Source organism: Mus musculus, chromosome 13 (genome assembly GCF_000001635.26).
Source record: "Mus musculus strain C57BL/6J chromosome 13, GRCm38.p6 C57BL/6J".
Lineage (NCBI taxonomy): Eukaryota > Metazoa > Chordata > Mammalia > Rodentia > Muridae > Mus > Mus musculus.
In genome coordinates, this window is record NC_000079.6 from 21,378,510 (window position 1) to 21,404,054 (window position 25,545).

Below are 25,545 nucleotides of genomic sequence, written 5' to 3' on the forward strand. Positions count from 1 at the left end.
AGGGAGGGGGAGGGGATAAAAGGATAAGGGAGAGAATATGGGGAGGGACAGCAAAGGCCCAATACAGTAGAACCTTTTTATAATACATACATACATACATACATACATACATACATACATACATACATACATAATATGATCTAAATAAATGGCCAAATAATGGGGAAGACAGAGCCCCAATTATTGGACATCTTCGGTCACCAAATGAAGCTTTCAATGCTAAAAATAGATTGCATCTAATTGAGTTATTAGTCAAAGGGGCCCCATGGGAACCCCCAAGCAACCCAGGCTATTTCCAAGGTTATTGATCATACAAGCTTATGGTTAAGGCCTTATTGCTGAAGAGGATTCTTACACAATTCATTGTACATGGAGAAGTGAGTGGTTACCTACCTAGAGCCATCCCTTGTACGGACTAGTTCATAGTACTAGTGAGCCATGGCCTCAGCCATGGCCTTGTGGAAAATTTGTAGCTCACATAAACAGCCCTGAGAGAACATTTGTGGTCAAAATAGAAAGAATATTTGTGGGTGAAGAGGGCACTGTGACCGTTGGTTCCAGGAACTGAAGATTGCCACCTGAACTTCAGAAAGCCCCCTCCGTCGAAGCTTCCTTTTTCTTATGCTTATATTGCCACCCCTGAATAAAGTTTTTTCAGAGCTTGATCAGGCAACTGTCTTGCTCTCATTCTTTGTGTTTCTTGTCCCTCTCATTCTCTCTCCCCTGCCCTAGGTCCCTGCTGATTATCCCTGCACTAGGTTGGGGCACTAGAAAGTACTCTACACCCTACCAAAGGACAAAGGTAAATATCAGCCCAGCTATGAAAATATGCAGTGCAATGATGGTTGTGATGGTTTGAATAGGTATGGCATCCACAGATTCATATGTTTGAATGCTTGGAGCATAGAGAGTGGCACTATTAGGAGGTGTGGCTTTGTTGGAGTAGGTGTGGCCTTGTTGGAGGAAATGTGTCACTGGGGAGTTGGATTTTGAGGCCTTATATATGCTCAAGCTACACCCAGTGTGTATACAGGCTCCTCCTTGCTGCCTGTGCATCAAGAGGTAGAACCCTCAGCTCCTTCTCCAGTACCATGTCTGCCTGGGCACTGCCATGCTTCCCACCATGGTGATAATGAACTAAACTTCTGAAACAGTAAGCCAGCCCCACTGTTTTTCTTTAAAAGAGTTGTCTTGGCCATCATATCTCTTCACAACAATGAAACCCAAACAAAGATAGTGGAACAAAGCTTGTGGGAGTAACCAACCAATATCTGACTTGATTTAAGACCCCTTTCATGAGATGGGACCCATACCTAATGCTGCTTGGGTCACCAAGAACCTGATACTAAATAGCTCAAAGACCTAGAGTAAAACCAACAGCAGCAGAACTGTTCTACTAAAAGAACATAGCAATAGAATGATTCCTATTGACATTCTGCCATACTCATACATCTGTGCCTTGCTCAGCCATCATCAGAGAAGCTTTCTTCTCTAGCAGATGGGAACAAATACAGAGACCCACAGCCAGGCACTATGCAGGGAGACCTTGGCTTGGAATACTCAGCCCTAAATGGGATGTCTTCATCAAATCTCTCCCCTCAGGGTTCAGGTAACCCTATGGAAGAGGAGTCAGAAAGAGTGTAAGAATCAGAGGGGATGCAGGACATAAAGGAAACAAGGCCTTCTAGACATCACGGGGCTGTGCATGTATGAACACAGAGAGGCTGAGACTGCACAGGGCTTGCATGGGTCTACACTGGGAACCTTCTAGACATCACGGGGCTGGTGCATGTATGAACTCAGAGAGGCTGAGACTGCACAGGGCTTGCATGGGTCTACACTGGGAACCTTTTAGACATCACGGGGCTGGTGCATGTATGAACACAGAGAGGCTGAGACTGCACAGGGCTTGCATGGGTCTACACTGGGAACCGAAAGGAGAAGAAGACACATTCTCCAAATCCTAGCCAAGAAGCTATTCTAACTGATAGCCATTTGAAAGTGAAAAATTAGATTTTTCCAAGAGTGTTTTACTTGGGAAACAAATCATTCGTTTTTTTTTTTTGTTTGTTTTTGTTTTTGTTTTTAACAGATCTTGCCTGAGTTTATTTGTAAAAACAGCATAGGTGTGCCACAGCAGTCCATCTGTCTTCACACTGGCAGGAGCCTTTTCTATGGGGTCTTCACAGAGGCCAGGGCATCTTTGGGAGCCTGGGCCTGGGCCTTAGCTGGAGCTTTGACCCCTGCCTTGATTTGAACCTTAGGCAGAGTCTCTAACCCTTGGCCATGTAGCTTTGAATCTGCTTCCCAAGCTTGGGGTGAGCGATGAAAGCCAGGCGGCTGAGTTTGCGGCTGGGACCCTTTGGCATCTTGGGCTTGATGGCCTGAGGCTTCACCAGGGCCTTGATGGCCTCTGCGCATGCACTCATTGCCTTTGCATTGTTAACCTGCATCTTCTTCAGGCCTTTTTTGTTGTCCTTCTTGGCAAAGCGCATGTTCCTTAGGAACTTGGGGTCAAGCCCCTTAAGAGATTCGTATCTTTGTGACCTGGGTTTCTTGATGCCATTTCTGTGCCATTTGCAGGACTGGTTGTGTGTGGTGTAGTTCTTGGACTTGGCCATGTCTGCACGGTAACTCGTGGCTCGAAACAAATCACTCTTAAGGAAGGCTGCCTGCCCAGCAGTAGATGGCCAATACAGCGTGAACTCAACAGCATTGGAGGTTCTTTGTCTCATAATGTTGTCAGGGAGTTTTTCTTTTTGTGTTGTTTGTTTTTCTTACCTCATAGGTCCTTTTCATATATATTATGGCTTCTAGTTTCGGGTTTTTGTGGGATTCCTGAGTGTGCAAACATGTGTCTTTTTTTTTTTTGTTTGTTTGTTTCCAGAGTTTGGCTTTATTTTGCAGTACAGAAATCATCTGGAGCCATTTTGGAACAGGCATCGTTGACACTGAGGCTCTGTCAGATCAATACTGCATTGACACTGAGGCTCTGTCAGATCAATACTGCATTGCAGCTTGGTCCGGTGGAGGAGCCGTGCCTGGGATAAAAGGGGCTTCTGTATTTTACCTGCTTTACCTTAAGGCTCCTCTCCTTTCTCAGCAACTGTTGTAGGTCTGAAGTTTGGCTAAAAGGTTATATACCCTCATAAACAAAACACGTGGCTCTCTTCTACTGGCCCTGCTGTGATACTTGACATAACAAAATAGAGAAAACGTTGAACGTCTTCAGAAACCAAAGGATACTCAATTTAGAGTCCCAATTTCAGGGTGGCACAAATTGTATGGGTCCAGCTCTTGGATCACACAATCGCAAAGGCTACACTGATTAAATGATACAAGTTCTCTATCGATATCAATATTTGTTTTAGAACAAAATGCAGTCTGGTTAAACTGAACAGAACCAACCAATTCTGACTAGCCATTCCATGAAAACAAGTTAATACATGATATTAGAAAGTGAAGGAGCATTTACTGGTATAGCACTCTTCAATCTCCATTTTGATCATAAAAGCAGGGCTTACAATATTGATTTCATACAATATACATTATTTGCCAAATTTTAAGTTTGTCCTAATTATTACATAATATGTACTGCTGTTAGTCTTCTCCATAAATGTCATTCTTCCCGGTAGAGAAGAGAGCGAGAAGAGAAGGCCCCAGGAGAGAAGGGAGCGAGAAGTCTGGCCGCTCTGGGCCCCCCAGGGTGGGGGAAAAGGGAAAAAGCGAGGAGAGGAAAAACGGAGCTGAGGAGGCGGTGAGGCCGGCCACCACCTCAACGGGAAGAGAAAAGCTGGGCGTGTCTTTTATTTATTTGCATTTATTTGTGCCTTTTCTTTGACTCTTTTTCTTGTTTGGTTATTTAGTCATATTTAGATTTAAAAATTTTAGTCATATTTAGATTGTTTTAAATTTATCTTATTTTACTATTCTTTAGACACCTGTTTTTTAAACAAGAGACAGAAAGTGTGGATCCAGATGGGAGCGAAGGTAGGGAAATGGAAGGAATGGGGGAGGGGAACCATAATCAGAATATAGTGTATGAAAATAACTTTAAAAAGAATTAAAAAAAAAAAACCTCTCTTCTTATGGTGTCTTTGGTCATGGTATTTTATCACAGCAACAACAACAACAACAAATAATAAAGTTACTCACATCTGGAAAAATCCTCACAGACACACAGATAGAGATGCCTTTCGCATCTCCCTGATTTTAATTTCTATTTTATGTGTGTAAGTATTCTTTCCTCAGGAGTAGATGGGAGTGGCAGCAATGACAATTTAGTCTTGGTCTTAGAGGCATCTCTTTGTATACTCAACATCTAAGATCAGCTATCACATGCAGGGTGTTATCAAAACCGATTATACAAGGGCATGGCATTCTGCAGCTGAGACTTCTTGTCACCCTGAAGATAAACAGTCTTCATGAACTTGTGACTGTGCCTTAGGTGAGGCAGAGAGAATTAATCCTTGATGGAGGAAAGCACGTATCTAATTAAAGCCTTGTAATAGGCAGGGAGCTGAGTGCAAAGTAGTCTTGGTGCTTAGAAAATGAAGTTATGTTTAGGGTAGGAGATAGAGTTTAGGTCATCTTGCATAAATCCTAGTCTGTGTGGCACCTGCTGGAATGCTGGTTGCCAGGTAGCTATGATACATGTTAGTTCTACTTTAAATGGACAAGACAATGAAGATACAAATGGATTGTACAAGGAAGAGAGTTTAGTTCTCATGCTCTTGTCCATCTTTGATTCCTTTTAACCTGTCCCAAGGCAGGTCTCAGAATGTTTTTTTTTTTAATTTATGTATGTATGTAAGTACACTATTGTTCTCTTCAGACACACTGCAGAGGGCATTGGATCCCACTACAGATAGTTGAGAGCCATCATGTGGTTGCTGGGAATTGAACTCAGGACCTCTAGAGGAGCAGCCAGTGCTCCTAACCACTGAGCCATCTCTCCAGCTCCCACAGAATGGCTTTAAAGATATAATTTGCTAGGAAACAGGTAACTTTCATTTCTGAAAACAAGAAAAGAAAAGAAACAGTTTTGTCTTAAGCATTAAGTACCTGGAAATTTTCTATCAAAGAGGGAATAGAATTGGGAATAGAATTTTGTGAATTCTGTTTAGAATCTGGTATACTTTGGCCTCTGGTAACTTATCATATCTCAGCCTCACAGTGATTTCTACCCTGATCTAGAAGCAGGGAGATGACAAACAACCTGGCTGGGCTCAGTCAGGAAAGGTGGGAGCAAGCCACAGGTGGTAATACACACCTGTGAGCCCAGCACCTGGAAGGTGGAGTCGGGAGGATCTGGAGTTGAAGATCATCCTTGGCTACAAAAAGAAGTTGAGGTCAGTCTGGGATACAAAATACACACCAAAAAGGTGTAGCAGCACAATGCAAACTGCAGCACCATGAGGGTTAATTCCACATGTCCTTGGTCATATTTTGGTCAGACATCACTCTGAGAGCATAGTAAGGGTAGTTTTGAAGATTATCATTTGAATCTGTAATTCAGTGAGTACACTGCCCCAGATCCAGTCCTTCATCCAATCAGTTAAAGGCCTGAAAGAACAAAAGAGCTAACTCTCCCTAGAAAAGTGACACCATTCCTGCCAGTGTCTTGAATAGGACATTGGCTTTCCCAGTCCTTGGATGCAAACTGAACATTGTCCTTCTTGAGTCTGGAGCCTTTTAGCTTTTGACCTGAAACTCACACCCTTAGTCTCCAGATTTATAGAAAGCAGCCTCTATAGGCACACCACCCAATTCTTTAAAGATATGTCCCCTCCAACACACCCGTACATTGTTCTGATTTTCTGCAGGGTCCTAATACATGTTCAGAAGTTTAGAAATCCTGCCATGCATTTTTACATTTAAGAACTCACAAAACAACAATGTGGCTTATTACTGAATTATAAACCATTTACATAAGGATTTGTTAAACCTGGGTCTGTAGTATGGAGAGCTCTTGGTACTGCTTCAAGGATATCAGCAAGAATATTTACATTGGGCTAGGACAAGAGAGTAGGCTCAGACAAGAATTTGACACTGGGCTAGGACAAGACTCAAGATGAATACACCTGGGGAATGTGTTATGTCTTGTCTCATTAAGCCCCTAAATACAGTAATCATGGGACCTTTGTTTATGCTTTAGAACTGATCCATTCTTTGCATGTACCCAGAATGATATAAAAGCAGAATGGGAGAAATTAAACCTGTCTCAGCATTGACTGGGGTCATGTTATAATGTTGTCTAATTGTTTTTTCTTTTTAAAATTCTCATTTCCTCCCTCAAGATCCTGTTGACTGACTGAGCTGGCTTGGTCACTGTAGGTCTCTGAAAACCTTGATGTACCAAACCTAGGGAACTCATAAACACAGAGTCCTAGATAAGTCTGTGAGGGAGTTAGATAATAACTTGATTCCTAGCTTTTTATTTTTTCTAATGTATTTGGTGATGAGAGACCCTAAGAGGTTTTCCAGTCCCACACCCTCCTTACAGCTTCCCCCTCCCACCTGGAATCAAGCTAGGCAAGTTCCATTCCAACCCACAGGAACATTCTTGAGTAAAAAAATTCTCAGAATGTACTGATAGTTACCTGAACCTCTGGAAAGTCCCAGGTAGAGTTCAAATGTGTGTCATGCTTGCTAGCCAATAGATTTAAAGGTCAATATGCTTAGTCAATAAGTTTGAACTGTAACTTTGCTGATGTAATCTGTGCCCCTAAGAAAGTATAAAAACTCCTTTTAATAGCCATCCAGGGTCACCTTCTTAGAAACTGTCCTTTGAAGGTTAACCCCAACACACCAGAAAATAAACCTCTTACTTTTGCATTAATCTGTGTCTTGCTGTCTCACTCAGGGGCATCTCGAAGTACCACTGACAGAGGGTCAGGATCTTACAGCAAGAGAAATATCATATAAGCTAAATCATAGTGGAATCAAGCTACAAAATTTGTTCTGTCTGAATTCCACAATCTCAACACTGCTATTATAACCATGGAAAACTGCTGACACCAGAAATCAGTCGAGAAATTTGAATGGATACAGTAATGGTAGTATTTCTAACAAGTGATAGGCTAATGGAAGTTTGCAAGAAAGCAAGCAGGCATCCCTGAGATCTCTGTAGAAGCAACTCCATTTGAAATATATGTAATAAATACTTTCACATTACTGACTTCAACTGACAAAACTGAAATGTCCAGTTAAGAAAAAGAAAAAAGATGGGCTGGAGAGATGGCTCAGTGATTAAGAGCACTGACTGCTCTTCCATAGGTCCTGAGTTCAATTCTCAGCAACCACATGGTGGCTCACAACCATCTGTAATAGGACCTGATGTCTTCTTCTGGTGAGTCTGAGGACAACAGTGTACTCACATACATAAAATAAAGCATACTCACATACATAAAATAAAGCAATCTTAAAAAAAAAGTCCTACATTAAAAAAAAAAAGATGATCTGCAGAGTGTCTAAGGGGAGTTACTGGAAGTGAACATAAAGTAATTACCACGTGTAATGGCATTGGTTTCAGGTGATTCAGTCAACATTCTGGATTCAAAAGCAAGCAATTTTAATTTTAAATATTTTTTTGTGTGAATTCATTGGCTTGCCAAAGTGTGGACTTAGTGGGGAATAAGCTTTGTGCAGCTTATTATCAGTATGTGTTATAGGTGAACCTTTGAGAAAAGTAGAACATTAAATGCAATGTTCTTAAAACTCTCTTTTAAAAGATGCTTAGATGTATTTTTAACTGTTTGTTTTGCTCCTATGCATGTCTGTGCACCAAGTGTGTGTGGTGCCCTCTGGGGTCGGAAGGTGTTGGATCCCCTGGAACTGGGTTACTGATGGTTTCAGGGCACTGTGTGGGTACTGAGAATTGAACATGGTTTATCTCCAAGAACAAGCACTTTTAACTTGTGAGCCATCTCACCAGCACTCCACTGAAATGTTTTTCCTTTTGTTTTTGTTTGTTTTCAGACAGGGTTTCTCTGTATCTATGAATCTCCTGGAACTTGCTCTGTAGATCAGGTGAACCTCAAACTCAGAAATCTGCCTGCCTCTGCTTCTCAAGTGCCGCAACGAAGTGAGACTACTAAAATACTCTTCGATAAAAGACTGAGAGCCAAGCCAGAGTGTTTATATAGTTAATTCCCTAGCAGTATGGTAGGAGATAGGCAAACATCTGCTGATAGATCGTTCTTCCTTAGGAATCTTGTCATACAAGGACACAGCGAGCTAGCAATGTCACTGCTTATGGAGTGTAACTTATGAAACCCCCCTCCCTATACTAAGCAGTGTGGAACACAGCACATCAAGAGACCAACTGCTGCTTACTTACTCAGTAGTGAAGCTCCGGCCAACTCTTGTCCCACACGTACCAGATCCTTTAGTAACTCTGCTGTATCATATGGACTGTCTTAGCGCAGTGGTTATGAGATGCAGGAGCTCTTGGTTAGACCCAAGATAACCACCCAAGTAAGAACCAACAGGCTGAGCCTTAGACATTGATCACTTTATTCTGAAACTCATTTTCACACTACATGAGTAGGAAAGGTTTTTTTTTCTTTCTTTTTTTTTTTTTTTTGTTCTCTCAAGAGTAACAAAATTAACAAGAAAAAAAATATTAGTGGAATTCCATGGGTGGCACATTCACAATGATTTAATGCTAAGAAAGCTGTTTAAGGCACTCTCACAGAATTCCTAAATTAGGTAAAGGATTAAAGGATTTTAGCACAGTAACCTCACCTTCACCTCTGCCCTGCCAAGTTGGGGTACTTGGCAAAAAACAAAAACAAAGCAGTTCTACATTGATTCAATCTAAAACATCATTTTTTTTAAAAAGATATACAAATGGTTTTGGTGAGAATTTCCAGATAATGGGTTTTTAGAGCTATGTAGGAAATCTCACCAGTATATTTAATAAATGTCTATTAGCACCTGTATACAAGGCACAAAGCAGGACATAAGAGTTCCAAGTCTGACCACATGTGAAGGGCCCAATAGCCTAATGAAGGATCAGAGCAACACCCCCAAAGCATAACCATTCCCTCAAGAGATATGAAGTGCAGGACAAGGGAAGGCAATTTGACAGTCAGGAAGCCCATTTAGTTCCAATGGGTGAGGACTCTTGTAGACAACTCTTCTATGAAATTAATTTTTTTTTCCTAGTCACCTTCTAGAATGTAGAAGATAAGTCTTAGCCAGATTCCTAATATCTGAGAATGTACATTATCAAATAGAGCCCCAGCCTATGACTTCTGCAGTCATTAAGAACTACAGAGTGGCTTCAGTTCAATGACAGTTGAACACCAACTTCGGAATGTACAGCAGGGGTCACTGTGACAGAAGTTTTCTTCCCCGTGTGTCTTCTCTGATGTTGAATAAGGTATGAAGGTCGGGTGAAGCCTTTTCCACAGGTTTGGCACTCAAAGGGCTTCTCACCAGTGTGTACTTTTTGGTGTTCAATAAGGCTTGTAATCCTACTGAAACTTCTCTCACAATCATTACATTGATAAGACACAGGAGTTTCAATATTTTCCCAATGGCTTTCCACCCTACTCTGACTTTCCCAGTAAGGTTCTGGAACAAAAAAATCTTTATCCCCAGTATGGGTCCTCTGATGTCTCAGAAGATGTGAGCTACGCCTAAAGGCTTTGGGACACATGTTGCACTGGTATGGCTTCTCCCCAGTGTGAATTCTGTGATGTTCAAGGAGGCTGCAGCTCTGAGTGAAGGTTTTCCCACAGTCATCACACTCGTAGGGCTTTTCCCCAGTGTGGGTTCTCTGGTGTTTGATGAGATCTGAGCTGTGACTGAAGGCCTTACCACATTCTTCACACTCATATGGCTTCTCACCAGTGTGAACTCTCTGATGAATAATGAGAGCTGAGCTTCCAATGAAGGCTTTGCCACACTCCTCACATTCATAGGGTTTCAATCCAGTGTGGATTCTTTTGTGTTTACTTAGGCCTGAACTCTGAGCAAAGCTCTTCCCACATTCACGGCAATAGAACCGCCTGGTTCCTGTGGCACTCTTCTGTGCTGCCTGTAACTTGCCTTCCTGCTCACTGGCTTCTGCACCTGTAGGAATCGGGACAGTGTCTTCACCCAGGAAGCACACTGTCTGCTCAGGCTTTTGGTCCCTGTATTCTTCAGCTCGAGGCAAGTCCCTAACCTTAGTCTGCATGTCCTGATCTGAAACACAAATGCCAATAATTGTTAATTATGCTTTGCATAGGAACACTGTGATGAATAGCATAGAGACAATAATCATAAAGGTCTATGTGTTCAGCAAGGTTATTAAGCATTTAAGTGTAGAAATCAGGATGGAACAAAAAGGAGGATAACAGAAGAGCTACTGAGGCATGAAGGCAGAAATGGGGTTGTTGAAAGAAGGACATAACCAGGAATAATGGGAGTGGAGAGAAAGTGGTTGGTGAGAACTAAGGATTCCTGTGGATACACAGTGAGGTTGTAGGGGAACCCTGAAGGTGTAATAATAGGAAGGCAGCAAAGACATGTACCTAAGATTAAATACTTCACTTTCTCTTCTGGAAAGAAAAAGAGCTAAGCCCTTCAGAGGCCAGAATGTCATTAGCGAGTCATAGATCTTGAATACTGAATTACAAGATTTGAAGCTATACTGCTGGATTTTGGCTTTGCTTAAATGTGATTGGTTTTATGCCCCAGTGCTTTCCTTTTGGAGTAAATCTTTTGACTTGTTCTTTTTTTTTTTTTTAAAGATTTATTTATTAATTATGTGTACAGTGTTCTGCCTGCACATATGCCTGCCGGGAAGAAGAGAACACCAGACCTCATTACAGATGGTTATAAGCCACCGTTTGGTTGCTGGGAATTGAAGTCAGGACCTTTATAAGAAGAGCCAGTGTGCTTGACTTCTGAACCATCTCTCTAGCCCTTGACTTGGTCTTAACTGCACAGGAACCAAAAGTTAAAGAGATTCTAAATTTTAAAATGTTGAGTTTTTTTTTTAAAAGACTTTGACGTTTATAAAATTATGCTGTTTTAGGTTGGAGTATTAACATAAGGCCTTGGGTATAAACAAGAAAGGAAAGGTTATGGTTTAATAATGGATGTATTTGACAAGAGTCAACTAAATTATGCTAGTGACTTTTTGTCAATTTGACACAAACTATAAGGGTATCTCAACTGAGGAATCTCTTCCATTTGGTAGGTCTGTGGCAAGTCTGTGGGGGGCATTTTCTTGTTTAATCACTGATGTGGGAGGACCCAGCATATTATCAGTGGTGCCATCCCTGGTCAGGTAGTCCTGATTGTAGAAGAAAGTCAGGTAGTGTCTTAGGGTTTTACTGCTGTGAACAGACACCAAGGCAGAAGAGCTACTGAGGCACGAAGGACCAAGGCAGCTCCTATAAGGACAACATTTAATTGGGGCTGTCTTACAGGTTCAGAGGTTCAGTCCATTATCAAGTCAGGAACATGGCAGCATTCAGGCAGGCATGGTGTAGGAGGAGCTGAGAGTTCTACATGTTCATCTGAAGGCTGCTAGCAGAATACTGGCTTCCAGGGAGCTAGGATAAGGGTCTGAAAGCACCCCACCCCACAGTGGAGCAGGCCAGTTAGCATTTCTCAGTGGCCTCTGCTTCAGTCTGTGCCCTCAGGTTCCTGTATGAGTTCATGCAAGGACTTCCTTCAATCAAAGACTATGGGATAAAAATAAACCCTTTACTCCCTCAAGCAGTCATAGCATTTGGGTCATATAGTATTTATTACAGCAACAGAAAAGAAACTAGAACAGATGTAAGAAAGACCGAACACAGGAAGCAACAGAAAACAGGGCAATTCTGAAAGGAATTCTGCAGTGTTCACATCTGTTTGTGATAAAGATTGTATTGGTTGGTTTTGTGGCAACTTGACACAGCTAAAGTCATGAGAGGAAACAGCCTCAGTTAAGGAAATGACTCTAGGAGATCCAGCTATATGACATTTTCTCAATTAGTGATCAATTGGGGAGGGCCCAGCCCACTGTGGGTGGTTCTATCCCTGGACTGTCAGTCCTGGGTTCTATAAGAACGTAGGCTGAGCCAGCTGAGCAAGCCAGGGGAAGCAAGCCTGAGTAAGCTACTTTTGTCCATGGCTTCTGTATCAGCTCTTGCCTCCAGGATCTTATGCTGTTTGAGTTCCTGTCCTGACTTCCTTCAGTGATGAACAGCAATGTGGAACTGTAAGATGAGTAAACCCTTTCCTCCCCAACTTGCTTTTTGGTCATGGCGTTTTATTGCAGCAATAGAAAGAAAATAAGGCAAATTGGTAGTAGGATTTGGGGTATTGCTCTGACAGACCTGACCATGTTTTTGGGAGGATTGTGGAAGAATTTTGAGTTAGAAAAGCCACTGAGTGTTGAGAGCTCAGTGTGATAGGCCATTTTGTTATTTTGAATTAAGATTCTGCCATTCTGGTCAGATGGGGTTTAAGAGTCAGCCACAATTAAAAGGAGACCAGCACGACTGAAGTGAAACCTTTGCTTTCCTGGGACAATTGATGCTGGTTAGCTGAAGCTGAGAAATTAGCAGTGGTTAAGAAGAGACCAGCATCACTGAGGTGACATCTTCTGGGAAGTGTTTTCTAAGAATCAGCACTTAGAAGGTATGTTCCAGAGGTGGTTAAGGTTGTATTTATTGCTAGCAGCGGGACTTGGTAATGTGTAAGGGTCACCCAGGTGGTACTGGTTTTGAAGGCATGAAGGGGTCATGGAGAACAGCTGAGGCTCGGCACTGTGAGAGGCCAGGACAGGCCATTGGTGAAGGTGCAGCCTTGGTAGCAATTGAAGGTCCAGGGGATCATGCAAAGAATTTGAAGCTTGGCACCATGAAGAGAGTCTATGAGAGGCTATTTGAGAAGGTGCAGCCTAGTTGCAACAGAAGAACATTTTGGAGATGTCAGTACCATGGAATGATCACCAAGAAAGCAGCAGCAGTAGAATGGAGCCAGCTAGAGCCTAGAAGATAAGTTGTGAGTGATGCAAAGGGTAGAACCACAGAACTGATTCAAGCCCTTCTGGAGGATCCCAGAAGACTGAGTAAATCCCAGATAATTGGATGTTGAGTTATTTATACTGCTGGTTTGGTTTTGCCTGGTGCAAATGGTTTCTGTCCCCTGTCTTCCCGCTTGGAGGAATTTCATTTAATTTTGATTTTTTATTGGTGCTCACATCTAAGACTTTGGACTTTTAATTTTATTTTTTATTTTTTATTTTTGGTTTTTCGAGACAGGGTTTCTCTGTGTGTAGCTCTGGCTGTCCTGGCACTCACTTTGTAGACCAAGCTGGCCTCAAACTCAGAAATCCGCCTGCCTCTGCCTCCCAAGTGCTGGGATTAAAGGCGTGCGCCACCACGCCCGGCTTAATTTTATTTTTTAAAGATTTATTTATGTATATGAGTGGTCTACCTGCATGTACAGCTTCATTCCAGAAAAGGGCATCAGATCCCATTATAGATGGTTGTGAGGCACCATGTGGTTGCTGGGAATTGAACTCAGGACCTCTGGAAAAGCTGTCAGTGGTCTTAACTGCTGAGCCATCTATCTCTCTAGTCCCCTGGACTTTTAATTTAATGTGTTTGAATATGTAAAGACTGCAATTTTTAAAGTTATTCATGAGTGTGGAGGTTTAGATATGGTTTGTCCAGGAATGGCACTATTTGGAGGTGTGGCCTTGTTGGAGTAGATGTGGCCTTTTGGGAGAAAGTATGTCACTGTGGGTGTGAGCTTTGAGATCTCCTTCTAACCTTGTGGGAGCCAGTCTTCTCCTAGCAGCCTTCAGATGACAAGGTAAAACTCTCAGCTTTTCCTGCACCATGACTGGATGCTGCCATGCTCCCACCTTGATGTTAATGGACTGAACCTCTGAAGCTGTAAGCCAGCCCCAATTAATGTTGTCCTTATTAGAGTTGCTTTGGTCATGGTGTCTGTTCAAAGCAGTAAAACCCTAACCAAGACAAAGATTTTAATGTTATATCTTGGGAATGAATAAGAAAGGAAGGGTTGTAGCTTAATAGTGATATGTTTGTGTGTCATCAGAGAGGAAGAAGCCTAAGTTGAGGAAATGCCTCCATGAGATCCAGCTATAAGGCATTTTCCCAATTTGTGATTGTTGGGGGACTGCCCAGCCCATTGTGGGTGGTGCCATCCCTGGGCTGGCAGGCTGAGTTCTATAAGAAAGCAGGCTGAGTAAGCCATGGAAAGCAAGTCAGTAAGCAGGATCCCCTGACGCCCACCCTCCATGGCTTCTGTGCCAGTTCCTGCCTCCAGGGTCTTGCTCTATTTGAGTTCCTGTCCTGACTTCCTCCAGTGATGAACAGCAATGTAGATATGTAAGCTGATTCGACCCTTCCCTCCTAACGTGCTTTTTGGTCATGGTGTTTTGTCGCAGGAATAGAAACTCAACTGGGACAAAGACAAAAGTAGTTCTGGTAAACTGTGACTTGGCAGTGGCAGGCACACCAGAAGAGATCATCAATTCTCTGAGAAAAACTGAAGGCCCTACCATGCTACCAAGCATGTGACATTTGACAAATCTTGTAACCTTTTGTGTCCTTGCTTTAGTGTTAGGGCCTATGGCTGGTGTCTAATGTTGCTTCTAACCCTGATTCCATAACCCATGTCTTGTGGAGAGGCTCCTCAGTCTTTTTACTAGTCATGGATAGGAACAGGAAGGGAAAGGAAAAGATCTTTTTTTTTTGCAGTTCATTGAAGCCATGATTTCATGCATGCTCAGCAAGAGTGCTGTCCCTGTGAGATGTGCACCTTCAGCACTCAGTATTCCCTGAGCATCTCCTCTCAGCCAGAACAGTACAGGGGATTCTATGCTTTATCCCATTCGCTGTCACTGCAACACTGTGTATGCTACTGGTTCTTGTCAACTTGACAAAAACCTAGACTTACCTGGGAAGAAGGAATCTTAATTGAGAAGATTCCTCTATTAGACTGGCCTGTAGGCAAGTTTGTGGGGACATTTCCTCGATTAACTGTCAATGTGGGAAGACCTAGCTCATTGTGGCAGTGCCAGTCCTGAGCAAGTGTCCCTGAAGTACACAAGAAAACAGACTGATTAGGCCATGAGGAGCAAGCCAGTAAGCAGTACTCTTCTGTAGTTTTTGTTTCTACCTCCAGGCTCCTGCTTTGAGTTCCTGTCTTGACTTCCTTTGATGGTAGACTATGGTGTGGAACTGTAAGTTGAAATAAATCCTTTCTTCTCCAAGTTGCTTTTGGTTATAGTGTTTTGTCATAGCAATAGAAACCCTAACTAAGACAAAGGATAAAGAACCAGTTATAAGCAGGAAGGAGCTGTCAATAACAGTGTTTCAAACATAATGAACCCAACAGCTTCCAACAGCCTCATGGGGAAGTAGGTTCTACTATGTAAAAGATAGCAAGAAGCCTGATTAGAAATTAGTACTCATCAGTCTTACCCAGGGAAACCAGGCTGCCAGAGTGCTCCTGCATTCCATCTTTGTAGAGGTTCATCTGAGATGAATCCTGCTCTGTCCATCTGGGGGAAAGGACTGGGGCTACATCTTCCATTTTCAGCAACCCCTAAAAGAGTAAAATTCCACCAAAGAGATGGAATAGGTAAGTATCTGGGTTGCAAGCTCACAACCTTTCTATCCCACCCCCAAATGGTGAGACCTCAAGAATGTTGTGTGAGGGGCTCAGTGGTTAAGGGCACTATCTATTCTTTCAGAGGACCTGGGTTCAATTTCCAGTACCCACATGCCAGTTCACAACTGTCTGTAGCTGCAGTTCCAAGGGATCTGACACCCTCATACCAATGCACATAAAATAAGATTAAATAAATTTTTAAAAATGCTATTCAAAGTTAAACAGTAAACAAACCTTGAAATGGACAAGGAAATTCACATCCCAACTAGGAACTGGGTGGAGAATTGAGGCTAGGGATGGAGATGAGTGTGGAGAAGCACACTACTAGTAAAGAATGCTGAGGAGGGAAAACAGCTCCGATTCACCTGTAATTCCGATGTGAGCCTAGTAGCTGTCACTCCATCTTCTCCACAGTGCCCCACATGAGTGACTACGACAAAAAGAAGCTCTGGGTGAGACTCACTCTAGCATCAGCCTTCTTGCATTGTAAAACCCAGGTTTAAAAACTTGACTAATAAATTTATGCAAATACAAGTTTATAAAATGTTTTAAGAAGGGAGGGGGGAAACCCAAAACCAAAATACCCATAAAGCCTAGTAATACTAACCTCTGACTTCTGAGGGCAGGGATCCCAAAGACTCCTGCTTCAGCAGAGGCTCCACGGGCTCCATCTGGCTACTTTCTGAGCCCTGAGCTGATGTCAACAGCACTGCCTTGGAGCAAAGGAGTTCCTGCCCATCGTCATCATCTGGAACCTGGAAGTCAGTCATTCAGTTTTATTTTCTATCTACTTATTAGACATTTCCAAAGACATTTCCTATCAGCTTGGCATTGTATCCAAATTCTACAAATATGTACTCATTTAATAGAAACAATTCCTTCATAAGGGTACAACTTATCCAAAATCATGCTACTAAATGGCAAAGCTAAAATGGAAAGTTAGGCAAGTATTTCCACAGCTCATTCAATGCTTATTATACACATACAGATTTATGAACCACTTTAGGAAAATGGTGATATAAACCCGTCACCTGCAAATTTCTTATCAGAAAACTGAGGATGGTATTTCTAGTTTAGTCTAAAGAGTGAGTGAAACCAGTAAGCTACATGAAACCACCCATTAAGGCATGGCCTGTCCTGCCAGACGCAGGTTTGCTTCTAGATCACTAAGTCAGTTTCCAAGCCTTTCTCTTCTGCTGCTCAGCCTTTCCACATCTTTTATACAGGATAAAGTTCAGAGAATTCTGGCAACTTCTCACTGTTACAAAAGTCAGGAAATAACTCCCAAGTGCAGAACCTTGGCCTTGGTCTTTGGTTAGAAGGCCATGAGTTCTCCAATACAAAAACACTAGGGAATGAAAAAGGAAATTGTCTGCTAAAACAGGCCAGAGGTGGAAGTTAAACCTGGCCTCTTTTCTACCAGAGGTTTAAACAAGGAACCCATAAATCTGGATAGTAAAAAAATAAAACCGCAAGCCCCAAAATAACCTTTTTAGATTCTAGCTTCTAAGAAAACCATAGAATTCCCCCCACTGTCAACCAGAACTACCAAGGGACATGGCATACGCACCATATCACTGCCAGCAAGCCACTGTAGATGTTGTTTCATGTGACAAGCCAATAAAACACCTACAAAGCCGTTTGTGCCAATTCCACTGCTCAAACCTGTCCTCCTGTCTTACTCCACACACAACAAGAAGTACATATGTAACCTTTCACCACTCTGCTCGACACATTCTACCCCAGCCTCACTAGGAATGAGTTCTTCCACAATCCTTTTCTTTTCCTTTATGCGATTAATTATCCTGAGGGGCCCAGGTCAGTTCGCTGGTTGCCTCAGGTTTCCAGCATAGACAGACTTTGCGGGCTCTAAGCAATGCCTTCCTTGGATCTTGCTTGGTTTCTGAAAGGCACAGGACACGGGTCTAACTAAACCTGTTCCTTCTACCTGTGGAGGTGTGTCATCCAGCTGCCTGTCCAAGTACTCCAGCAGCGCCACCACCTCCTCCCCGCTGTCGGGGTGCTGCTCGCGCACCCAGGCCTGCAGCTCCCCTGGCAGGATGGTCAGGAACTGCTCCAGCACCAGCAGCTCCAGGATCTGCTCCTTGCTGTGCATGTCTGGCCGCAGCCACTGTCTGCAGAGCTCGCGGAGCCGGCTCAGCGCCTGCCGGGGCCCGGCTGCCTCTGGGTAGCGGAAAGCACGGAAGCGCTGGCGGGAGCGGTCAGGCCCAGGACTGCCCAGCCAACTGGTCTCCTCTGCCAAGGGGGAGGCCTCTTCTTGTTCCACCTTTATGACCAGTAGCTCCATCTGGTCCTCTGCAGAGTGTGAGTCCAAGGTTGTGCTTTCCCTTGATTCTCTAGCCATCCCGAACCAAGCAGTTCTCCCGTTTCACTGTAGCTGTGAGTTGTATTTCTGTAAAAGACTACTGAGAGGTGGAGAGAACCATAAGCCACTATAGTTGCAAATGTTCCCCTCCTCCTAGGCCCAGGACTCCAAGGAAACTGCCAAAGAGCAGCTGAGGAGATCCCCACGTTCAAATGTCTCTGTGTCATCTTGTGGGACTTAGAATCATAAATGTCTGTGAGGGTGTTCTGGAGAGACTGAATGTAAGTCAGAAGACCCTAATGACTGTGGGTGGCATGATTCCATGGGCTCGGGGCGCAGTCAAGGTGATAGCAAATGGGGAACCAGCGTACCTCTCTGTTTCCTCACTGGACAGAATGTGAGTAGCTGCTCCCATGATGGATTGTACCCTCTAACTGTCAACCAAAATAAACTTTGTTTGCTTCTGTTGGTATTTTGTCATTGCAACAAGAAAGTAATGTAACTAGTGCAGAGCAGAGGCCATTGCTGTGATAAACTTGACCATGTGTTTCTTACAACTGTGGACTGGTTTGTGGAGAGAACAGTTTGCAGCTGTAGGGTAAGACCCTATGTATATAAGTAAAGCTTACTAGGCCATTCTGGTGGGAGTTTGGAATTCTAGAATGCCTGAGCAGAGGAGGCCTAGCTGGTAAAATCTGTTTGTTACATCCTGGCAGAGTATCTAGCTGCATTCTGTCCTTGCTAAGAGAACTTGAGAGTGAATTAAAAAACAATGGAGTAATTTAGCAGAAGAAATTTTAAACAGGATAGCATTCAGGCTGTGCCATGACTAGTGTTCACTGCTCTTATTCAAATCCATAGGGAGAGACCAAAAGTATATGAAAAATGTGGTTTGCTTAAGAAAAGATTGTGTACTAGTGTAAGGTTAACAATGAGGTGAATGTAGATTTAAGCTTGTGTAATTGTCAAGCTAGCATCATAAAGAGAAATCTTGTGTTTTACATCTAGAAAATAGGAAAAGCTCCATGAGGGCAAGATCCCACCTAGCCAGTCTGCTATCCTTCAGGACCAAAGGCCCCCTGACTCCAACTCTCGTTTTCTTTCTGCCAAGGTCTCAACATAGATATAGATCATAACGCCTTTGTACCCAAAAAAGCTTCTTTCAGTTCCTGTGTTCCACAGCTGCTCAGGTAATCAGGCTGAAGTTACTGTTTGTGTCTAGAAACTCTCTTGTCCCTGGGTTATGGGACCTTTTTTCTTCTGTTGCCTCTTTATTGTCTCTTTAATGCCCTCCTTCAGTCTGATTAGGTATGTAGACCCCAAAGCTAAGATTCCTGATCTCAATTCTGGTTTGGCTCAAGCCAAATGGGTGACTTTGGTAAATCACTCATCTCTGTGCCTTGATTTCCTCATATGTTAACAGGTTAGGGACAACAGATAGAAATGTGAGCACTGGGAATAGTGGTTAGCATGTGATGAGTAGATATTACTGCCAACTAATAAAGTACATAAAGTACATAAAACAGTTTACGGCCTTTCTCCTTTTAAGTAAGAATGGGCTTTGGCATTCTGTTCTTGACCCCCCTGCCCCATATTCTTGAGTCTCTTGCAAGATTTTATTTAGCTCCTATTTCTTAAAGACTCTTGATCCCTATCTTGAGTTGCTGCCCAGATAGTTCTAAGTGGAAATTTTACAAACAAACCTAAGTCAACATGCTTCAAACAAGGCTAATTCTCTTGCTTTCTCCCACTTTCCCATTGCAGCATTCTCTACATGTTGCAGCTCTACCCATAGGCATCCTCATAATCATGTAACTGCCTCTTCTCAGTTTCAACATAAATCATCTACTCCAATCTGCTCTACCCTAGAATGTCTCTCAGATCTGCTGTGTCTCTAGCCTCACAGCTATTTAGCATTATCATTTCCAGCCTACTCAACACAAATACATGCTTTCCTACCCTATTCTCCCAAGCTTCGAACAGGCAGTGATCTAAAATTCCTAACCAGGGCATGTATGTTTTCATTCAAGCTAGTACTAGTTTCTACAACCCCCTGCTAGAACTTTGGGAATGCCAAATAAAACCTGTCAGCCAGGCTTGATGGAGGATACTTGTAATCCCCAGCACTCATCAGACAGAGACAGGAGGAGAGCTGCATGTTTAATGCCAGCCTAGTCTACATAGTGAAATCTAGGGCAATTCATGGTATATACTAAAACTATCTTTCTAAATAGATTGTCTAGCCCACTGGATTGTGAGTTTCTTGAAAACAAATGTCCTCACCTTGTTTTTCTATTTCTCAGATATTAATATATAGCAGAAACAGAATAATTACTGTGTTAGAGAAAAGACTAAATAAACACAAATGCCTTTTTTTTTTTTCTAAAATTCATTTCAAGGCCATTTTTCTCAAGTTCAGACATTTTAAGTGAGGTTACCTCTATGGTATAAAAAAGACAGGACTACCTGATAGCTATTAGAATGGTTAGCAGCACTCCTGGTCTGTGCCCACTAGATGACAATAGCACCTCCAGAGTTGCTAAATGTCACCTTGGGAACTAAAATCCACTATTGGGAGAGTCCAAATATAGGGGCTAGGAATACAGCTTAGTCACTAAAGTACCTGCGACACACGCTTGAGGACCTGAGTTCAGATCCTCAGCAACCATGTATAGCACCACAGGGCGGCAAGCACCTGCCATTCCAGCACTGTAGAGGGATGTGGACATGAGAGGAGCCCTAGCGTTGCTGGCCAACTCTTACCCAACTGGTGAGCTCCAAGTAGAGTGAGAGACCCTGTCTCAAACATAGATAATTAAATAAGAATAAAGGTGGAAAGCAATAGAAGACATTTAGTACAGATCTCTGGCTTCCATGTTCACACATGTGTGCATGTACCAGTATAGACACATGTACAAACATTGGAACACAAACATACAACTCACACAAATGTAAACTTCAAAACTGGAAAACAGGCTGATACATCTTGGTGTTATAAGCTTATAGAAAACTTAAACCAGAGAAGGGAGTTACCTGGTAAGAAGGTAAGGACAAAGCCTGCCTCCAGAGTACACAGGCAGGCAAGCTTATTTCCATGGTTGGACAACCGACAGCAGATGGATGGGCAGATGTACTGCAGTTCTCTGACCCATACAGAACGAGTAAAGGAAGCACCCTCCCTTTCCTTCACTGTGTAACCTTAAAAGCTCTAAGTGTTAAATGGGCATTCAGTAGCTGCCCAATGTGCCTCACAAGGCAGCCAAAGTTGGCATAGTCCATGACAGAGAAGGCTGGCTGAGAATCCCACCCAAGGCAGAACATAGCCACCGCAATAAGACAACATTTACATACAAATGCTCTTTCCCTATCTCTATCAGATGTATGACCTTGGAAATGTCACATCTTAAGTAGTCAATGCCTCAGTTATTCACAGCTTCCCAGAAGCTGTGAGACCTAGGCAACCTAAAAGGGACAGAAGAGCTGATTCCTTTGAATCAGGATTCAAACTAGATTTTAAACTAGGACTGACTGCAAAGTTCTGTGGGTACACTGAGACGGCAGGTCATCCCTCTTTACTCAGTGAAATGAGATGGGAACAGGTAAGCTAGAATTACTAAGGGAAAAGACAGTTCCAAGTCTGTGCCCACTTGAATTTCTATTTCTCACTCCAATTTCCTATGATTTATGAGATAACACGGCTGACAGAAGTTCAGGAACCTCAACTCATTCATTGTTTTTTCTTTTTCCTCTCGGCAATCTTCCTGCCTCAGCTCCCAAGAGTGGAGAGTCCTGCTGTGAACCATCACACCTGGGTGAACTCTTACGAAGAATCCAGAAATACTTCCTAATTAGCTGCCACAAGAGAGCTGAAATAATATAATTTTAGTCAAATAAGTAAACCTAAATTTAATCAAGCCTCTATATCCATGAACTCATGTACAGGAAAAAACACAAGAACAAATTAAAAGATTAAAGTTATAGTATGCAAGAGAACCACTGGGAAGCTTCGAAAGCCTCCTAATAGTTGGACAGTCAAGGAGAATTGAACTAGCCTCTGGGGGTGGGTCACAGGCCTCAGTACCTGAGAACTTAGTGTGTGATCCAAAGTGCAGCCAAGTTTGAGAACTAAGAAGCTAAAGAGAAGATCCTCTCCCCCCCCCTCAAAGTATCAGTAGAATAAAGCAACTGATGTGAGAATATTGAAAACCCAAGTTCTTCCACAAATAAATGTTATTTTTAAAGAGGAAGCAAAAGGAAGGTGGACTATCATAGATTACAAGGGACAGCAATTCTATACGTACTATGTAGTTTAAATATAGTATGCTCTAACTGTAAAAAGATACTTTTGGGTCAATCAGGAAAGCATGAATGCAATATTAAGGAATTACTATCAATTCTGTTCATGATAGTATGTCTAAATTAAAGCTCCTACTTTATAGCACATTGCTGTACCTGCAGATGAAGGGATCTGTTGTCTTGGCCTCTAGTTAGCTGTAAAAAGAATGAAAGAAAGACAGGGGAAGGAGAGCAGGAAAAGGAAGGAAAAGGGAGGCTGGTAAGGACGGATGGGGGAAAGGCAGGAAAAGCATGACTGAAGAGGACTATAAGATTTATGGCTGAATGGTGGGCCTACTACTGCAGGTGAGATGGAGTTTCTCTCTGATTCACATTCAAATCTTTACTAATGTCATTTTAAATAGTAAACAAAACCTTATCTTCTTTCTTTCCTGAGTACAGGCCAAAGCATTTTGTTGGGATCAAGGAAGAAGAGTAGAGCTGAGGCTAGAAAAATGAACACTGATACATTCTTAATAACGGCTTCACACACTCACGTTTTGTCAGCTTGCCTATCTGGAGTCTCACCAGCTGGGCAGAGTACAAAGGTACAGGATCAGAAGACTGTTTACCAACACAGGCGTTTGCCAAATAAGTAAACCAAAGACAAGGGTTTTGTTTTTGTTTTTGTTTTTTGTTAAGTTACAAATAGAGAAAAGAATGCTTCAGGGATCCCTGTATACCCTCAGGAGGTTAAAGATCCAATTCCTTAAGAAAAAGAAGGAAGATGAAAGGACTTTCAAAGACCACAAGAGGCATCAACTCAATGACCATGGCAAACTGTGTATGGTCAATATTAGCTTTAAAAACCTGCAAAAAGAACAAAGGGTGTTAGTGGGAACTCAGGATCAGATCGACTTATCTCTAATCTATCGCCAATCTACCTATCATCACTTCTAACTATCAGCCGTCCGTGTGGTTCTCACACTGGAGAGGAATCTCGCTGAGGGTCAGAAAGCTGGCAGGTCGGCAGCAATGTCTGCTTACAACAGGGTCCTAATCCTTCGCGGTTAGACGCTCCTCCTGTTTCTCAAGCTCCTCCTCCCACCAAAAAAAAAAAAAAAAAAAAAAAAAGGCATCCCCAGGATTTTAAACCTCTGTGAGCCTGACCATTACAAGACACTACACAAACCACTTTTACTCTTTGCTGTGGGATAGGCTCTTTTCCAGAATGTTCTATTTTCCCTCCTAAAATACAGAAATCATTCATTATAAAGAGAACTGATAAATAGTACTAACATTCAAAAGACAACAGCCAGTACCAAGGCTGATCGATGAAGAGAAAGTGCTGTCCTAGTTAGGAAAAGCAACAGGAATAATAACAGCTATCTTTACACTGTGCAGATTACCCCGTGCCTGGTACTATTTTAAGCACCTTTGCACAAATGAAGCCATTTATTCCTCACAACAATCCAGTAAGTTAGGCGACATCATTATCCCCTAAAATAGCAAAACACAGAAAGGTTAAGGGACTGGGGGGAGAAGTCACAAAGGAGCTGAGGCCAGATTCGACCAAGCAACCCGATTCCAAAGTTCTGGCTCTCTTCCAGTACCCCAGAATAAAGACCTTGGAACTGACCTTGTCTCCAGGAAAAGCAAAACTGTGACGTCTCCCATTTTCAAAGCTTAAGTACAAGACCCGAGAATCCCATCGCCAAACGCCCTGAGACTGACCAGACACCCGGAACCGGCCTGAGGCGAGGCGCCCGAGGCCCTGTCGGGCGCTCGGCCCAAGTGGCCACCGAGTTTATCTTCTCGGCGCCACTAGGCCGCGGAGGAAGATGTTTTGTCCCACCCCCAACCCCCACAAGCAGCCGACCCCTGCGGGAGGACGGTAACAGGACGGGACCCAAACCCACCCGCGAACGCAGCACCTCGTAGCACCCCGCAGTCACAAAAGTGTCGAAAGTCCGACCCCGGGGGGCGGGGCACAGAGCACTTCCGGCTTCTCTAGGCACCAGCGACACTCTATGATCCCCCCCTTCTCCCTCCTCTTAGTGGTTGCTTCGTAAAAAGACTTTTAAAAAGAAATTCTTTTAGCTGAAGTAGCAATGCAACATTTTCTCTCCTCCCTTTACTTCCTCCAGTTTTTTCCGTCCTCTTGGTTGCCTCGTAAAAAGACTTTTAAAAAGAAAAAAATTTTAACTGAAGTAGAATTACATCACTTTCCTTCCTCCCCCTAGTCTTTTCTCCTACCCTCTCACTCTCAAGCTGATAGCCTCTTTTCTTTGTTATTGCTACATTCATGTGTGTTTGTGTATATGTATATATGTTGTATATATGTATGTGCATGAACAAGTATATATCTATATCTATACAGATATAGAGATATCTGTATCTATATATGTACATATTCCACTGGCTAAGTTTTTGTTTTTATATGTTATTTGTGTGCATATGATTTCAAGGTTTCAAGACTGCATTGGACAGCTAATAAGAGGGCTCATCTTAGGGAGAGACTAATTCTCCATTTCCCAGCAGTCAATAGTTGCCAGTAGTTCTTTGGTTTGGGGTGGCACCCTGTGAAATTTTACCCCCTTCCATTGATATTGATATTGTCTATTGATACTGCAATTGTTTCAGTCTTGTGTATGCAGCCATTTCTTGGAGGCTGTTTCACAGCTGACATCCTAGATTTCTTACAATTTTTTTTTTGCCTCCTCTTCCTCCATGTCCTCTGAGCCATAGATGCAGGAGACATGATGTGGATGTATCTGTTGGGGTTGGGACCACCATGATCTGTCAGTCTTTGTTCTGTATCCAATTGGGTTTTTAGTGATGGTCTCTATTCTTTATAAAGAAAAGCATCTTGGATCACAGGTGGTAGCTACATTATCCAGGAAAGATGACTCTAGCACCAAGAGACTTTCAAAATTTGTTTTTTCCAAGGACAACTAAGGGAAGATAGCAAAAGAATGAGCTCCTATATAGCCTTCCTGAAATCTCTGTGATGTCAAGAAAAAGGAAAATTATATGTTCTCTATCGTCATAAAGAAGCCCTAGGGAAATGCATAAGAAAATGTTTGTTTAGAAACTGCATGAAAAGGGAAAATAAAAGTGAGAGGAAATTAAACTATTAATTATAAATATATAACAGTATTTTTGTTTTTGTTTTTGTTTTTGTTTTCCGAGACAGGGTTTCTCTGTGTAGCTCTGGATGTCCTGGAACTCACTCTGTACACCAGGCTGGCCTCAAACTCAGAAATCTGCCTGCCTCTGCTTCCAGAGTGCTGGGATTAAAG

At 42.7% G+C, this 25,545-nt stretch overlaps 1 protein-coding gene and 1 non-coding gene across 7 annotated transcripts; both read right to left on the reverse strand.

The window, feature by feature from the left end:
• Positions 1-8,494: 8,494 nt before the first annotated feature.
• Positions 8,495-24,246, reverse strand: Zkscan3 (zinc finger with KRAB and SCAN domains 3). Of its 6 annotated transcripts, none has more exons than NM_023685.5 (6): positions 24,163-24,246; positions 17,591-18,065; positions 16,250-16,397; positions 16,008-16,072; positions 15,453-15,576; positions 8,495-10,197 (listed from the first exon to the last, which is right to left on the reverse strand). In NM_023685.5, the coding sequence occupies exons 2-6, from the start codon at positions 18,005-18,007 to the stop codon at positions 9,290-9,292; spliced, it is 1,662 nt and encodes a 553-aa protein (NP_076174.3). In that variant the 5' UTR covers positions 18,008-18,065; positions 24,163-24,246; the 3' UTR covers positions 8,495-9,289. The 6 variants fall into 6 exon arrangements, with proteins under 6 accessions (NP_076174.3, NP_001139250.1, XP_006516853.1 ...); NM_001145778.2 differs by having other exon boundaries at positions 17,591-18,068; XM_006516790.4 differs by having other exon boundaries at positions 23,883-24,220.
• Positions 18,069-18,129, reverse strand: Mir6942 (microRNA 6942). Its single transcript, NR_105907.1, has one exon. It is a non-coding gene; the product is annotated as a microRNA 6942 (primary transcript).
• Positions 24,247-25,545: the final 1,299 nt, after the last annotated feature.